At 39.7% G+C, this 18,741-nt stretch overlaps 1 protein-coding gene across 1 annotated transcript in view; it reads left to right on the forward strand.

The window, feature by feature from the left end:
• The window catches only part of Nlk (nemo like kinase), a 130,002-nt gene that overhangs the window by 69,645 nt on the left and 41,616 nt on the right, over positions 1 to 18,741 (forward strand). Inside the window, exons 2-3 of the mRNA XM_038327243.1 lie at positions 5,987 to 6,116; positions 12,171 to 12,226. Of these exons, the coding sequence (XP_038183171.1) occupies positions 5,987 to 6,116; positions 12,171 to 12,226 (186 nt within the window). The remainder of the gene's footprint in view (positions 1 to 5,986; positions 6,117 to 12,170; positions 12,227 to 18,741) is intronic.

Below are 18,741 nucleotides of genomic sequence, written 5' to 3' on the forward strand. Positions count from 1 at the left end.
AATGTCAGGGTGGCTACTTTCTTGCAGGCAAAACAGACTCTTCACAGAGCCACCTGATAGTGACTGACTGCACATAGACCATAACCCCCATAATAGGTTTCTCTACTGACACAGTAAGCCAGATCAAGGTGTATTGAAACAGTATAACAACAGGTTTATTGGAGCAAAGCAACTTCCGGGTGTGTTCTCTAGTCCCAGAGATTGAGGTCATTGAAGCTGCACCCTTGAGCTGAAGCAGGGAGACTTTAGGCTTTAGGCGAAGGGTGATGACGTGTCCACCACAAGTTGGGTTTGTGCCTGAGTATGGTCAAGCTGAGCAGTTAGATGGGGATTTGGATTGGTGGTGGCAACAGGAGAGGCAGTTTCGAAAGTCAAGAATGCAGAACTGGCCTTTTGGCACCTTTTCTTTGTTTGGAGACTCTCTGAGCAGGTGGAGTTTAGAGAGGGGGGAGGGGGAGGAGAGAGAGAGAGAGAGAGAGAGAGAGAGAGAGAGAGAGAGAGAGAGAGAGAGAGAGAGAGAGAATAGGGCTTTCTGGATCATTCAGGGGTGAGCTGGACCCTTTCGGCACCTTTCTTTTGGAGACTCTGAGCAGGTGGAGTTTGGGGGGGGGGGAGAATATGGGACTTTCTGGATCTTGCAGGGGTGAGCTGGAGGTTCCAACCAAACAATATGTAACAGAGATGGAACTAATTTATGATCTTAAAAACAATCAGATGGGGGCTGGAGAGATGGCTCAGCGGTTAAGGGCATTAACTGCTTTCCCAAAGGACTCAGGCTCAATTCCCAGAACCCACATAGCAGCTCACAACTCCAGGATCCAACACCCTCAAACACATATACAGACAAAACACCAATAAAATAAAAATTCAAAAACCATAAACAAGCCGGGTGGTGGTGGCACACACCTTTAATCCCAGCACTTGGGAGGCAGAGGCAGGTGGATCTCTAAATTCAGGGCCAGCCTGGTCTACAAGAGCTAGTTCCAAGGACAGCCTCCAAAGCCACAGAGAAACCCTGTCTCGAAAAACCAAAAAAAAAAAAAAAAACAAAAAAAAAAACAAAAAACCCAAAAACTATAAACAATAAGATGCTCTCAAGACCATGGGAATTAACATAAAATGGCTCTTAGTTATATTTTAACTTATCCAGCATTAATGGTTGGGGACTGAATAAGTGTTAAAAGTAAGGTGTGGGCTAGCAGGCTAGCAGGTAAAGTCTTTTCGCTAGGCCAGAAGACGGGGGGGGGGGGGGGGGGGGGGGGGGAGTATTGTTGTTTTGTTTTGTTTTTTGTTTGTTTGTTTTTCTGGATTGCTCTGGCTGTCCTGGAATTCACTCTGTAGACCAGGTTGGTCTTGAACACGTGAAGATTCACCTGCTTATGCCTCCCAGGTGCTGGGATTAAAGGTGTGTGCCACCACCGCCCAGCTGAAGACCTACCTGAGTCTGATCCCCAGAACCACATAGTGGAAGGAAGGAGCTGACTCCTACAAGTTGTCCTCTGATTTCCACACATGTTGCGGCTTTGGTTTTTCTCTTTAAGCAAGGTCTTACTAGCAAAAATATTTGAATACAGTTATAACAGTCTGGTTGGATGGCCTGCCTATTCCTTATCAGCACTCGTGGGTTCACTACAGATGTAGGTGTTGGTGGGTAGAGGAAATTTAAGTTCACATTGACTTCTTTCATTTAAAGGTAGACGTTTGCTTCTTCTAATCAGTATTATCTGGAAGGTGGGGGGTGGGGAAGAATGAACATTTTCACTGCCTTAGGTTAGCTATCTTAGAAGGCCCTTTCCCTTACAATAGAGATTGTTTTCTAATGTATATAGCTAACTCAAATTCCAAGTTTGAATTGTAGAAATTAAAAAACAGCACTAATAACAAAAACCTGATTAGAGCAAGTGATCTAGGAAGATATGAAGGGGTAAGAGGCTGGTAAGCTTGAAGTCCTCAGCTAGCAAGCCCACGGCTCGGCGCAGACTTACCTGTTGAAGTTCTGATGAGGAAGAACAGTGAGACATGAAAATATATTCTTTAGTCCTTATGCTTCTTGTGTCCTTGAATATATAATAAGGACTAAAGTAAAACATACATTTTTCTAGACTTGTCAGAAATTTTACCACAGTTTGCTATTTTCTTAAGTTGGCTTAACCTATTTGTAAAAATAGCTTCTAAATAAATTATTTTCAAAATTAATATGAAAGCATAGTGTTTAGAGTTTAGTAAAGAGATTTTGTTGCCAGGATGTAAACTGCATTGGTGTAGTTGAGAGACTAATTGTGTAGGTGACAAAACCCAGCCAGTTGGGGATAACAGTGTAACAGGAGTAGAATGAGAAGGGCTTGATTTTGTTAAATCATTTTCACTATAAATTATTTGATTTGAATGGCTAAAAGCCTGTGTCAGAAAGATAAACTTTTAAGAGTGCCATATAAAAAAAGACTCTTCACATAAAACTGAATGAGGAGCATAACAGTTTCTTGGAGATTCTCGCCAACCAACCCAGTGATACTTAAACAACAGTTTTTAAATGTTTTTCTGGTTTAACAATATCTTAAGTGGCATTTTAATGCCCAGGAAAGTGTCTCTAGGGATAAGTTCCATCTTGGCTCCTTCTAGCCTTTGGATTTGTCCGTGATCAAAGCAGATATGCTTCAATGTCCAGGTTCCTGGACTAAGAGAGCTTTATTTCCGAGTGACCACAGTGGTCTAAAAAGCTTCCTGCTTTGTGGTTGTACTCTTGACAACCTCTGTCTCTGAAGAATGGCTTGTGGGTTCTTCTGACTTTAAAACAGTTGAACTTATGTCCTAAATGCAAAGAAGGATTGATAGAATTTGGGCAGATGCAAAGAGTGATTCTTTCTCAAAACCTTTCTAATTTTTATCATGGTGCTTGAAAATTTGAGTATTAGGTTTGTGGTGTAGCTCTGTTGATAGAGTTATGGCCTAGCTTGCATAAGGCCATGAGTTGAGTTCCTCAGCACATTAACCACATTAACCGGGCGCGATGGCACATGCCTGTAGTCAGAAGGTAGAGGGGGAAGAGGGCCAGAAATTCTAGGTCATCCTCAACTACTTAGCAAGTTCAAAGCTAACGTGGCATATGTGGGACTGTTGAAGGAAGGAAGGAAAGAGGGAGAGAAGGAAGAAACAAATGAATAAATGAATCAAATACTTAGGAAGTTCCACATGCTAATATAATGGGAATGCTTTTATGAGGTCAACTGTGTGAATAGGGCAGTGTGCTATTTCGGGCCTCTAGTATTTAGCAGGGAAAATGACTGACCGCTCAATGAATTATAGTTCTAAAAATGGCTCCCTTTTCCCAAAATAAAGGTGCCCTAAGTGTTATCTGTGGCTGTGGAGCCTCATTAACAGGTACAGCTGGAATAGCCACAACATTGCCATGCAGAAAAACTAAATGCAGCAAGCCTTTGAGTAACAGAGCAAATAGAGGAATACCTACGTTCTTCTTCCACGTTTGCCTCTGCTCTGTTGTATTGTTTCTACTGAAGTATCTGCTACTTCAAGTTAAGAGAATAAATTCAACATGGCCTGAATTCCTGCACAGCCATTCACATTCATCATAGCTCTATTTTACCAACCACAAGCTCGACTGACTTCTTCGTGAGTAAGAGTAAACTGTTACACAAGGCACAATAGTAGCTTTGACCCTATGTAAGTGGTTACAGTGTGGGCTCACCTGAGAGTAACTTTACCACAACAGGGTGACCAGTAGAACAAGTCAGGCTAGGAAGAACAATATGAAACCCTTGCTATCCATTTTTAAACTAGTATTTATTGGACTGGGTTGCTAAAGATGCTAAAAAATTATCAAAGTACTGTTTGACAACCATCATAATAACAGTTGACTTAGGTAAAAATTGTCATTGGATGCCTACAAATGTGATGAGGACTAAATTTAGCTGGGAGATGCCTCATTGCAGTGACTAGCGTTATTACCAATGGTGACACCACGTGCCTCCTAAAATGATACCTCCCGAAGGTACTTCTTTGTCAGCAGTACATAACCTGACTCAAATGGGAGAACAACAGAGAAAAACAAATTGAGGGACAATCTATGAAGTGACTGACCTGTATTCAAAAAATGATAAATAACTGTTGGATCCGAACAGACTCAAATACAAGTTTGATCCAAAATTTTTCTTCCTTTTTGTTTTATTGCCATTTTAATCTTGTACTAGATATTGTTCTATACTGAAAAGGGGAAATGACTCTCAGCTAATAGTCTGACTATAACTTACATTTGCTTTCTCCTCCTTTACTCTCTGATTTTATATGGATTTTAAGTGGTGTTATAGATTTTGCTTTTTATTTCCTGTGCAACAATCTATAATATCAATCATTGGATTAATTTAGATACATTTTAAGCTGTTGGAAACTTAGGCTAGAGATGTAGCTTTAGTGGGAGAACTCTGCCTGGCATGCACAGAGCCCTGGATTTGAGCTCGAGGACTGAAAGGCAAAAATAAAAACAGCTTTTGTGTGGTGCACACCAGCCATCCTTGCACTCAGGGAGCTGAGACAGGAGGATCACTGCCAGCCTGGCCTACATCATGAGATGCTGTTTTAAAAAAAGTAAAGTAAAATGTGATAATTCTTGTTTTACCAAATTTTTAGTTGGTAGGACCAAGAGCAGTGTTCTTGTTTACAAATATGAGCGTGTATCTCTTAAGTCTCTCGAACACTTAGTAGGGCCACTAAGATGAAGGAGTTCAGTGTGAGTCTTAGACAGACAGGTAGATAATGGGATGCTTCATTTGCAGGAAGGCAGACTTTGATGGTCATCTGATTTTTGTGCAAACAGGATAAGGGAATTGAGTGATTGTAGTTAATTGAATGAGTAATTAATTAGATAAATTAATTAATCAGATAACGGTACCCAAGATTATGATTGGCTGTCAGTCCCATAAATGGTTTCTGGTGCTGTAGTAGCTGCTGAAAGCAACTTGCAATCCTGTTCTAAGATTTAATTAGTAACTTGAATAAAGGCCCTTCATGGCACATGGGTCTCGGTTTTAGGTGACCCAAACCTAAAGCACAGGGTGATGAGAGAGAGCAAGAACTGAAAATGATCAGCGGGGTGGACACTCAGGTGGACAGCGGCCAGAAAGAAGCAACATCTTATGGGTCTTTGGTTGCCAAATAGCCAGTTAATGATTTAAAGTACTTGGTTTAGTGTATGGATTGAGTCGTCAGGAACATGGTTATACAGGTGGTTAGAAGGCTGTGAGGTGAAAGGGAATACTAGTTGTTAAAGAAACTGTAACCATAGGACAGCTCATGCCACAAGAATGTTGAAGCAAAGAGGGTCACCATTCAGGGCTTCCCCACCCATCACTCCAGCTTCTGAAGAGGGAGCATCAGTGTAGTAATTACAGATGTCCATCTGTTTGAGAAACCAAATTATATAAATTGTATTTGACCTTCTCTTCAGTCTTGAAAATGGTTCTGAAAATAAAATATAATAAGATTTTATTTTATCATGTTGTCCTATACTGTTGTTTACCCCAGTCTTCAAAATAGTGCTCCCACTAATATTCCCATCTCAGTTGGATTAAGTGATCTTTAAGAATATTCATAGAAATGTAAATGAAAGAGGGCATCGGGGGAGGGAGAGAGAGAATATATGAGCTATTTGAGACAGGTTTTTCCTTAAACTCACCGTCCTCCTGTCTCAGCTTTGTATTAAATTCTGGAATTACAAACTAATGCCACCATATTTGGCTTCAGATAAGGTTTCCCTTAAAAATACGACAGCTGAGCGGGGTGGTTAGATGTTCTCTTTGTATGTGTACTCTTGTCATCTTTTGCACTGAAGCCTTTTAGCATTATTATGTGGACTTGATAACAAGTGTTTTAAGGTACAAAATATTTGTCATTATCTCTGAAACATTGGAGAATGAGGTTTAGAATTGATTTCTCTTTTTCCCTCCCTTTTCCCCCCCAAATATTGCTTCTTTAGGTCAGTAACAGATCCAAGAGATGGAAAGAGAGTAGCACTCAAAAAGATGCCCAACGTCTTCCAGAATCTGGTCTCTTGCAAAAGAGTCTTCCGGGAATTGAAGATGTTGTGTTTTTTTAAACATGATAATGTAAGTGCAATTGGTGTTTGGGGGAAACTTTTTACTAGACTTGGTTCGCTGGCTCAGTTGAGAACAACAGTGAGTTCAGAGGGAATAGAATTCAGCTGTAGTTTTATGTCGAACTCTGAAGAGCAGAAAGTATGGTGTGGTACTTGAAATACTTGTTGGCAGGCTTCATTCCACATGATCTTGCAGAAAAGGTCACAACAGAGGAGTCTTATGTCTCCACTGTTGGTGCATGGTTCAAAGCTTCACAGTGTGTTAGAATCACTTCAGAGTCCATTTTTGCAAAATTTGACCTGGAGCTTTGAAAATTCTACTCTACAGCTCTGACTTACACAAGGCCTGACCCCAAATTAGAAACACCACGCACATTTGTTTCCAGGCTAGCTTGGAATTACAGTGTATACTCTATTTGTTGTTTTTGTTTTTTGAGACAGGGTCTATGTAGCTCTGGCTGTCCTGGAACTGTTCATATAGGACCAGTCTGGCCTCGAACTCATAGAGATCCACCTGCCTCTGCCTCCCAAGTGCTGGGATTAAAGGCGTGCGCTACCACACCTGGCTTGGGTTGTCTTTCTGATTCAAAGAATTTAAGCTACTAAGTAAGTTTAAAGGCCCTCCACAAAGGAACACATTTGTTGGGAAAATAAATTAGAAAAAAAAAAAAAAACAGCCAAGACTGAAACAAATTAGACTTTTTCTGTGATTGAACCATGAACAAATTTAAGTGGGTTCTAGATTTATAAACTGACAAACTAATATTAAGTGAAGCAAAACAAATGTTGGTATTTAGTTGAGGAATAATTCCAATATTCAGCACAAAAGTAAAGCATGTATTTATATGGGTAATTTAAGTTCAGGAATCATTGGCCCTTGATTTTAAATGTTTTGTTTTTATCTTTTAACGTTTAGGTTAGAATGTAGGAAAAACAGTTTCTGCTATAAAGACAGGATAGTCCTGAAGGTAAGATAGATAGTTTGCTTCCGGCTGTTTAGAGATACAAAGACTCATTGCACTTTAAGAAACCACATCTTCTCAACTAATCCTGAGTTAGGCATCAGATTCATGTTAAGTTTACTTGGAGTTTCTTCGCATTGAACTGTTTTGTTTTCATGTGAAAAGAGCTGCCTCATTCTTCACATAGTACTTAACTATTTTTATTGTTGTAATTAAAACCTATCAAAAAATATTTCTTGTGAGTCTGTGCTTGACTGCACAGAAACCTTAGTAATTTTGGCCTAAGTTCCAGTCTCACTTCTTAAGAAAGAAATGTGCTAAAATGTATTTGCTTGAACTAACACTATAAGACTTATTGTAATGGCTCACTGGAAGCTGCTTGGCTTGACATGTCTTGATTTATTGATTATCCTTCATGAACTCCCTCCCTTTCTCCCTTCTTTCTTTCAAGACAGAATACTCTATCACATAGGCTGGCCTCAAACTCATGACAGTCCTTCTGCTCATCCTCTAAGGGTTAGAATTATAGCTGTGAGCCACCATACTTTACTAAAATCACTTTTTTTTTTTTTTCTGAGACAGGGTTTTTCTGTATAACAGCTTTGCCTCTCCTGGAACTCATTATGTAGACCAGACTGGCCTTGAACTCATAGCGATCTGCCTGTGTCTGCGTCCCAAGTGCCAGAGTTAAAGGCGTGTGCCACTACTTCTTGGCAAAAATCACATTTTCTTAAATTTTTCTAAGAAGTATTGCTGGGCTGGATAGGCATATGCAAGGCCCTGAATCTAATTCCCTGCACTGTGGAAATGCTTCTTATAGCCCACTCAAATTGCCTAGCACTGGCGTCTGTTTACGTTTCAAAATGACATTCAAATTGCTGGTTTATACCTTTATACACCAGGGCCCTAGATTTTGGAAATGTAAGCTAGAATGATGTCTCATGCTTGCTTAGTTCCTCATTTCTTGAATTCACCCCGTACCACCCAACATGAGAGCACAGACCTGCTGTCCAGTGAAAGGGTCTGATGAACGCTGCTTTCAGAGGAGAACTTTAAAAAGGCAGTGGCATCACAAGCTGCTGTTTAGCTGTGCTCACAACTTATTCCTATAAAGTAATTCAGTTCCTAAGGCAGTGCCAGAGTAAGTAGTGCAAGAAAAGAAACAGAATTCAGAAAATTGCCCCAGTTTAGACACACAACCAGTTCTAAATGGGGTTTGTAAGAGGCACCCTAAGATCAGAGCTAGGTTTGAACTGTAGTTCTGATATTTGCTAATGATGTGTCTTTAGTTTGTGCAAGGTTTGAGCTTTCTTGTTTGCAAAATGAGCACGATAAAAACAGAAATAGTTGTCTTGAGTGTTACAGGAACTAAATTTTTTTTCATGATATGGACAGGTATACACAAACACTTCTTAGAGTTTCCAAGCTCTGTCAGAAAAGTACCTGTGACATCCGTAGGAATATTTGACGTGAGTCACTAGTAGGATGTGAAGACGGTGTGACAACACTGTTTTATACATAACCACTTTCTCCTTTGTTTCAGGTCTGTCTATCTCAGCACCAATGTGCTTGGTATATGTAGAATGCCAATCTTAAGAGGCAACCAATATTTGATGTAGCTAAACCACAATTGGTCCTGTGGGGAAAGTGCATTAACAGGTCAGATTGAGGATACAAAGAGCTGGGTGTGGTGGCACCTGCCTTTAAATACTCTGAAGGCAGAGGCAGGTGGGATCTTTGTTGAGTTCAAGGCCAGCCTGGTCGAATACAGAGTTCTACACCAGCCAAGGCTGTGTAGTGAGGCTTGTCTCAAAAACAATTTTGAAACACTGTCATTTTTGAAGGGGATAAATCCAGCTGTTTAATGCTTACTGTTATGTATAGAAAAGTGTGCTTTATGCTTACATACACTAATTTATTTACTTCATAAAAATCTTACAAAGTAGGACTCATTAATCCCACTTTACAAAGAAACCAACAACTTATCTCCCATAATCATGGTCACAGTTAAAAATCTGGCTCCAAACATGAATGAGCTGCTAGTCCACTTAGCAACTTGGATAAATCTTACAGGAATATATGTTTAAAAGAAACTGTGTAGACCAGCAAACAGTACACCTCAGCCAAGAGAGATACCTGCTGTCAAACTGGACAACCTGAGTCACCCCCTAGGACCCACATGGTAGGAGAGGATTGATTCCCACAAGTTGTTCTCTACCCCCACACTTGCCATGACACACAGTCACCCTCCACATACACCCAAAAGAAATGAATGAAAGTATAATTTGGGGGGATCTTTTTGGTTTTTTTTTTTTTTTTTTTTTTTTTTTTTTTTTTTTTGAGACAGGGTCTCTGTAGCCCTGACTGCCCTAGAACTCACTCTGTAAATCCCACTAGGCTTAACTCAGACCCATCTACCTCTGTCTAATTCCTCTACTCCTGAGTGTGCCACCATGCCCAGCTTGAAAGTGTGGTTTAAAAAAAAAAAAACAAACAGAAAGACAGAAAACAAGAACTTCTTAAAAGCTGTACATAAGAGAGTGTGTGTCATTTTGATTCAATTTATGTAAGGTTTAAGAATTATAGTGACAGAAGTTAGGGTTGTTTCTAAAAGGGAGGAAAGGCACTTTCTAAGATGTTGAAATGCTTGATTTCTTGTAACTTTTACATGACTGTATATGCATAAAATTCATCAAATTATGGTCTTAGAATTTGTGCACTTTTTGTTACAAACATGTAGCAATGATGTGGTTTCTCTACCTTAAGAGAATGCCAGTCATAGAACTTTACTGGTGTTTGTGTTTTACTCCTATCTTTGCGTCCTTGGCAGAGCAGAAACTCTTGTTTGTTTGGTGAATGAATACTTGGGTTTCTGTCACCTCCACCACCACCTAAGAGGCGCTCGTGCATGCTGGTCAAGTGCTCTACTACTGAGCCAAATGGCTAAAGTTCTTGTCTTTAGACTTAAGATCATTCCTCATAATGGTTTTACTGATAAAAGACAGCTGGAACTTAGTTACATGGTCACCATGTAAACCCTGTCATGAATCTTCTAACTGGTAGATCAAAATCTTAAAAGTCAGCTTTTCACCAGTTCTTCAGAGAATTGAAGAGTATGCACTTCTCGTCATGACCATCGTTTTTAAAAAACAGATAAAATCTGGTGGGGTTTCTTCTGATTTGGGGTTTGGTTTTGTTTGTTTTGTTTTCTTTTATGCTGGATCTCATTATGTAGCTCTGGCTGGCCTGAAGCACGTAGACCAGGCTAGGCCTTGAACTCAGAGATCTTCCTGTTTCTTCCCGAGTGTCACCACACTTGGCTACGTTTTACTCCTTTGTTGTTTTTTTTTTCTTGTGGGTGATGGGGATACTTGGCTTCCTTCCAAGGCACCTTTATAAGTGCCTTTCCGTTTACATCAAAAGGCTAATTTTTCTTCCATTTCCCCAAGTGATGGTGGAGTCGAGAAATTCCTGGCTGTTTATCTGGGAGAGTTGCGCAGAAGCTCAGTGTTTGCGATCTCTAGCGTCCTGTATCACTTGCTCATCCACATTGCTTTTGAGGTCCTAGGCCCTTTCTGCTGGTCTGAGTACCGCTTTTGTTCATGGAAACACTGTGCTATGCACTGCTAGTAAACACTTAGATTAACAAAAAACAACAGGCATAAAAACTTCCAGGCAGAATTAAACCAGTCAGCAGCCAAATGGGATAGGGCAAACGTCTGTCAGTGTTTGTGGCTTTTCTATAGGGAGCCTCATCTAGCACGAAATAAGAAAGCCTCATTCTTCTTAAAATAGGGTTGTCACTTCCCACTAGATAACCTCTAATTAGCACAGATAGATGTGAAGTGTAAAGGAGCTGTGCCTAATAGACACTGTCACTCTTTGCATCTGTTTCCCCCAAGCCGGAGTGTGTCTTGCTCAGGTACAGAGCTGAAAGCCTGAAAGATACCTAGTGACATGCTGCTTTCCAATCACTCTCTAGCTTCAGACATTCGTGTGAGTTTTTCTGATGTGACACAAGTAGGAAAGTTATACAGATTTGCTACACTGTCTAACTAAAGATTTTAAAGTATATAAAAGTGAGGTAATTGTTTTATATGATAAAAAATTTTCTTTGAAGAAACTGGAAAATGTTTTCTGCTTATCAAAATTCTAAGTATAAACATTTTAATTTAAAAAGAAATCCTTATAGAATCATCCAGACTATTTAAAAACCTCTATATTCAACTGGTTTTAACTTGAGGGAAGGCTTTTTCATTAAAGAAAGGTTTAACTGAAAACAGACTTTTGAAATGGGGTCTCACTGCAGCTCTGGCTGACCTTGAGTTCCTGGTATAAACAGGCTGGCCTCAGACTCGAAGAGATACAGCTGCTTCTCCCTCCCAAGTGCTGGGATGAAAGGCTTGTGCCACCTACCTGACAACACACCTTAATTTAGAATTTTAAAGTGGGGCTGCAGAAATGGCTCAGTGGTTAAGAGCGCTGGCTGCTGTTCCAGAAGGCCGGTATTCAATTCCCAGCACCCACAAGGCAGCTCACAACTGTCTGTAACTCCATTTCCAAGGATCTGACACCCTCACGCAGGTATACATGCAGGCAGAACACCAGTGCACATAAAATAAAAATAAATCATTAAAAACTATAAATAAAAATTTAAAGTGAAGAACACGTGATTTAAAAAAGAACAGCAGGGCTGGGGAGATGACACACAGTTAAGAGCGCTGGCTGCTCCTCCAGGGCTGGGTCAGTTGCCACCAACCACATGGTGGCTCCTAACTGCTTGTGACATCCATGCAGGTATTAACACCAGTGGACATGGAATAAAAATAAGTTTTTTTAAAAAAGAACAACCATTAAAGTGAACAAGTTTTCTTGCACAGTTAAATTACAAAAGGAAAGAAAAGAGGTAGAAGAGAAATCTTTGTATTGAAATTAAAAAATGATAATCATAATGTCTGTTTTTACTAATAAGCAGTTCATGTCAATAGCCAGTTGTTACTTGTCATTAGTTAACATTTACTTGCATTTGTGTCAAACTTTGTTTTCTTTTTCATTCTTTAAAGTTGACTTTGTGTTTTGTTTTGTTTTTTCCCTTTTCTCAGGTACTCTCTGCCCTTGACATACTCCAACCTCCACACATTGACTATTTTGAAGAGATGTATCCTAACCAGGGAATGTAAGAGAAGGGGACATTTAAAATTATCATTGTTTATTGCTAACCTGTTTTACCACCTTTTGGTAATTCATGTCATAAATTACGTTGTCTCATCCTTGCAGAAGTGGTTGAGTACCTACCTGAAAACCAGGTAATTTGAAATCCTAAGTATGTGGAGGAGCTCACTGTTACCAAGGGGTCCTGTGTGGTAGCAGATGGATGTCTGGACAGATCTTGTATTTATTCTCCATGTGGTTTTGTCAGCTACATGATTACTATCCCACTTGGCAGGCAACCAAAGAGGCAGCCATATTGTATAGAAACCCTATGGAATGAGTGGCTTTGTTGCCATAACTGACAGCTGTCTGTCAATAGGATAATATTGTACTTGCTTTTAACACTTAGGGTGTGGCAAAGTTCAATGTGTTCCATTAAACAGAATGACAGTAGCGGTGGTGGTGGTGGTGGTGGTAACTATTACTATCTAGACGCCAAGCACACTAAGCTCTTTACACATACTTCTTTAATTCCTTTAACAAACTGTTGTGTGAGGTACTGTATTTATTTTCATTTTACAGATGAGCAAATTGAGGCACAAAAGGTAAGAAGCTCAGTGGAGATCACAGAGCTAGAAAATATTGGGATCAATGTTTAATTCAGTCTGGCTTGAAAGTATCACGTTCTCAACTCCTGCCTGTGTGAATCTCTTCCGTTTCCACTAATGCTGCCTGTAGATTGCTTGTTAGGTATCCAGAGTAATAACGAACAGTAAAATAATGCATGTAGCAGCTTTTGAGACTGCATGAGGAGAAGTGGAGTATAGACGAGGCTGTCTGCTGGTCGTAGCTGGGTGTCACCGGTTTCCATTGCAAGGAACCCAGTGAAGCACCACGTTAAAGATGGGAGCTGGGTGAAGTCCCGATTGTATGGTCCGTTGCTACAAGGGTTTTTATGGATACTTTAGGCCTGTTATTCGGAATGAAAGCCAGTTATCTGTTACTTTCCTAATTCAGCACTGAAACAAATGAAGATCTTTACTGGTAGCAATAGCTGCTAATCCCATCCTAGACAACTGTAACTGGGAAGTGTTCCCAAAGAGTAAGAGAGCAGCTCAGTGGGCTAGGGAATGAGGAACCTTATAAGGTGATCTTGGAGGCAGTGAGCCACATGGCTAGAGTGTTTCAATCTGATAAACCAAACTCTTAAGTGCTGTCATCCTTGGCAACATTTTAATCCATGAATCATTTATGAAATTGATCCTTTGTTGCAATTCAACGTGGTGCACTTGAGGTGCCTCAGCAGTACACATTCCAAAGAAAGGACTTCTGACTTTTGTCCCTTGTTCAGCTCCTAGTTGATAAGAGAGACTTTGCATGCCTAATACTTTTGGGCCAAGCCAGATTATTCTTGCGTGCATAAAACTGGTCCAGTGTGGTAGCACACATCCATAATCCCAGACTCAGGAGGCTGAGACAGGATCTTGAGTTTAACGTCAGCCTGGACCACATCATGAATTCAAAACCATCTTAAGACCATATCTTGGATGGATGGATGGATGGATGGATGGATGGATGGATGGATGGATGGATGGATGGATGAGGGGAAGGGAGGAGAAAGAAAAATTACCTGTGTCTGAAAGAACAAGTGTTGGAAAAGTACTTTCTACTCAGTTTGCTACTCAGGCAAAAGCATTAATTACTGCATTTCATAGGCTTTATGAAGTTGCTTGGAGAAAAGGAAGGTGCCATGGGGTGAGCAGCACTTCTCTCCGTCCTGCAGAAGTGCCCTCTTAGGCTTGCCCAGGAGCTACCTTCTTTAACTTTTAAGTTGGTATTCTCAGTCTGAAGTAGTATTCCTACCTCTTTGGGAATGAAGTTGTTGAAAACAAACCTTTCTATCAAGAGAAATGTTCTTTTAGATACATATATTACTATATTATAGTTTGTATCAGAGGTTCCCAAGATTAACCTCAGGATTGTTAGACTTTCTGGAAGAACTCAGAGGACTCAGAAAAGCTGTTATTCTCATGATTATAGTTTATTATAGCAAAAGACTACAGATTACAATGAGCAAAGGAGAAGGCTCGTCGGGCGGGTGTGGGGTTCCAGTTGTGCTCTTTCAGTAGAACAGGTGTCCCAGCTTTGATGTATAACAATGTGGGAAAGTCATGCCAACCAGGAAGGCTCCTTTGAGCTTTGCTGTTCAGAGCCTGTATTGTGGGTCATGCCTAGTATGGAACCGCCTGTGTACCCACATTTCATCTTCCGCCGATTCTCCCTCCCCTGGTAGAGGCCAAAAGAATACCACAAAACACAAAGCCCTGGGCATACAAAAACAGGTGTTCAACAGGAATCGTATTGTAAGCATAAACTTAATGTGCCATAGCCCAAACCCCAAGGATACAGTGATATCAGTATCAGGCAGAGATATTCTAGTGGCTCAAAGGTGATTTCCCAGTCTGAAGACTTTGGAATATATAGGGTTTGACTAAATGTGGATGACTGAATTTGTCTTTGCTGTCCATAAATTATCTGTGGAGAAAGAATGTTTTCATTTAAAAGAAAAAAAAATGAGTATGAGCACACTGAATAGCACATTTAAAGTGTTCAAGTAAAGTGAAAGTAACACATTTCAATTGACTTCATTGAACATTGTCTAATTCTAATAACCATGTGTCTACATTATAGTTCAGTCACAGATTGTTTATATCAAGAATTAATTTTGTGTTCTAAGGTTTGTTGGTCCTTTAAAAAGGATGAAGGTGGCTTAGCAAGGTAAGGGCACTGTCTTCAAGCCTGACCATCTGAATTTGATCCCTGGGATCCACATGTTAGAAAAAGAAAACCAGCCTCTGACCTCCACACATGCACACCTCTCATACACACTCACAGACACACAATAACCATGTAAATGTAATGGCATGGAATCTATCAGGGAGGGATTTTTGGTCACTTATATCAACCACCGTTTCATTGTTCCTGAGAAAATCTTGATTCATCATGATTTCATATATTTCCAAAAGAAAAGTTAGGATAGTTAGGTTTTAAAATCATGAGTGGCATAGCTATCTTAGTAGTGTTAGTCATTTTCAGCCCATTTTATTAATTAGTACATGTTTATGATTCATCAAGTAAAGGACCTTTGTCATAAATACTCAGGGAGTCTTCTTAAAGCTTTCTTAAACATTTACTCTTTTTATTCTGCTTCATCGTATCACTTTGTAGCTTTCTTTTAAAACTGACTCACTGCTCTTAAAGTAATGGAAAAAATCTTTTAACTCTAAACCTCAGTATTCTTATGTTTCCCGTCTTATAATTTTTGCTTATATAGAATCATGAAAAGAAAAAGGCAGTTAATCTCTGTGTGGTGTTATTTGTAAAAACTGGATGCTTTAACCATGAGGAGGGCCATACCTGTGGCTGCCATACAGGTGTAAAGATTGAGAAGGCGTGGTTAGCTTAGACAGCAGGAGAGCAGCTGGCAGGTGAGAGTGAAGGAGACGCCTTGGTTCCATGTGTGCTCTGCCATTCTGAAGCTTTCAGTGTCCTAAAAGGAGCTGTCTGCTTTTGTTTTCCTGTGATGCAGATGAGAAAAAAAGTCTTTAGTTTCTCTTCACACCGATATATTAAAGATTATATATTAAAAACACGGCTATATTAAAGATTAATAGAGGCTCAAGTTACCATATGGATTGGATATATTATTTACCTATGTCAGAGCCCCCTCTATGGTATCTCAGAAATATGCTCACATATTATACACATGGTTTTAGATAGTGGGTTGTTTTTCTTTTTGGAGTGTTGCTATGTCTTTGTGAATTTTAGAGTAGATAATATTTTGGCTTTTAAATACAACTGGCTGTCTTCTGGTTTTGTGTTCCATTTCTAGAATTCAGCCATCCTTAGATGGAAATATTCATGAGAAAACTTCATCTGTAACAAGTGTGCACAAATTCCTTATCATTTTTTCCTAAACAGTATGACAGATATTTACACAATGTACATGTTATATTAGGTATAAGTCAGCCTAAAATGTCCTAAAGTAATGAGAGGAGCTGGCAATATAGACCAGTGCTTAGAACATTTGTCTAGTGTGCACAGGAGGATCTGTGTAGATGACACGCACCATGTATTTGAGGGATTTTAGTATCTGATGTAGGGCTTAGAAACAAGCTCACAAAGATGCTGCAGGGAACACATTGTATATGGTCATGGCATAGTGCTGTTAGACACTGTTTCTGAAGCCTACTTGAGACTTGTTTTAGACAAGTTCTAAATATATTTATTCTTACACATACTGGACTTGTTTGTTGGATATTTAATTGAAGAGATCAGTTCTTAGAGTCAGTCTGTCTCTTTGTTTCGACTCTCCCTCCCCCACCGCCTCACCTCTTGTGTGTGCTCACACATATATTGCCGAAGTTGTGAGGGGAAAGAAGTAATCTCCTGTTGTACATACATTTACCACATAGTTGCACTTTGTCTAAGGTAAGGAAAATTGTTATGTAATTCACTTTTAATACACAAATATTTTTAAACCAGAAGGTGGGACTGGAGAGATGGTTCAGCTGTTAGGAGCACTTACTTACTGATCTTTCAGAGGGCCCAAGTTAAGATCCATTGTGTATATTGAGTGACCCACAACTACTTGTGTCTCCAGGGAGATCCTACCCCTCTCGCCGCAGATACACATACAGACATGTAATTAAAAATAATAAAAGTAAACCTTTAAAACCAAAAGATGATTTGAGACTTAATTGAAAGCTGGCCCTGGTAGAAAATTCTTGTAATCCTAGCACTTGGGAGGGGAAAGGTGGAGGAGGATCAGGAGTTTAAAGCCAGCCTTTGTTACATGAGACTCTGTCTAAAATCTCCCACTATTTTCCCCAAAGCCCTACTTGAATAGTTAATATTGTTCTAGAAAATCTGAGTTTTATGACCATTTTGATGTAATCAGATGTACAGAATCAATATATAGCTTTGTACAGTTAGTTATCTTTTTCCCCAGAGAGACTGAAACTAATTAAAAAATTATTATATTGTGCCTTATAGGAATTTTGCTTATATTTTTAAATAGTATGATTCTGAAGTTATCCAAGCAACTAAAAATTAGTCAATATATATAACTGTCTCCATACCTCCCTGAAGAAGGCAGCAGATTCAGCCCAAGTCAAGTGCAGAAGGAACAGGAAGTCCTGTCCACCAAGACCTGTTACACCTTCCAGTATTATTTTATTTTACATTTTTTTAAATTGTGTTAGAGTAGGTGTGAGTACATTCATGTTATAGTGCACACGTGGAGGTTAAGAACAACTTGCAGACATCAGTTCAATCACGTGGATGTCAAGCTTGGTCGCAAGCACCTTTCCCAACAGGACTGCCTTGCCAACTCCAGAATGTTGTTGTGTCTTGTTTTGTTTTGTTGGGGTTTTTGTTATTGTTGTTTTTGTTTTTTGAGACAGATTTTCTCTGTGTACCTTTGGAGCCGATCCTAGAACTCACTCTATAGACAAGGCTGGCCTCAAACTCACGGAAATCCTCCTACATCTGCCTCCCAAGTGCTGGGATTAAAAGATGACCTGCCATTGCCGAGCCAGTCCCAGTTTTTAATAGAAAAGTATCAACATGGGTATATTATTTGACTTTCTTAAAGATTATATATTTTTTTTCTAAACTAGTGAATTAGCTTTGAATGAATTACATTTTTGTTTTGTTCTCTGAGTTTCTGCTAGGAAAACTAACTGTATAAAAACAGTTTGCAGCTTAATTACATTCCGCTGCTGAAGTTAAACTCAGAAACAGTTCTGTTTGACTGAGAGACAATATTTTCTTTCGTCAGGATTCTGCACTCTGTGCAGTGCACATAAACAGGCCCGACACAGTACCAGATGATTACTGGATTAGAAATAAATACTGGTTTGTTTTGAGAAAGGCTTATTTTTAGCTTGAGATGCTATCTTAGTGTCTTGTGCTAAAAAGTGCCTATGATGCAGGTCTTCTGTGGGATGAGAAGTCTAACGGAGTGACCACAGGTCCTCGTCTGTTGCCCGTTTTGGATTTTACCTTCATCTCCTGGTCTAGTTATCAATGTTAGTTATTTCACTCTCAGAAGTACCCCTCTTTGGATGCTAGATTTGCTTGGTTTGCTTTGCTGGATGTTGTCTGTTTTGAGACATGATTTACTGTGCCTAGGCTGGGCTTGAATTCAAAATCCTGGTGTCTCAGCCTCCTGAGTGCGGGAGTTACAGGTGTGTGCCACTATGACCAGCTTTTGGACAAGTTGGCTTGGGTATTACAGGAGTGTTTCATGATAGTAGTTTCAGCCCATTAAAACCTCTGGTGCTGGAAGACAGCCCGTTCGCCTTTGGAAAATCCAGGTGCCAGTGCAGAGAGAACCAGCAAATGAAGTACATGTGTAATCTCACTCTTCTTCTACACAGCAGCAATGTGGCACAAAGCAGAAACTTGCCCTAGAGTTTTAAAGAGACACGTTAAAAATTCCTTGTTGATATCTTCCAT

The sequence above is a fragment of the Arvicola amphibius genome, chromosome 4 (genome assembly GCF_903992535.2).
Source record: "Arvicola amphibius chromosome 4, mArvAmp1.2, whole genome shotgun sequence".
Classification (NCBI taxonomy): domain Eukaryota; kingdom Metazoa; phylum Chordata; class Mammalia; order Rodentia; family Cricetidae; genus Arvicola; species Arvicola amphibius.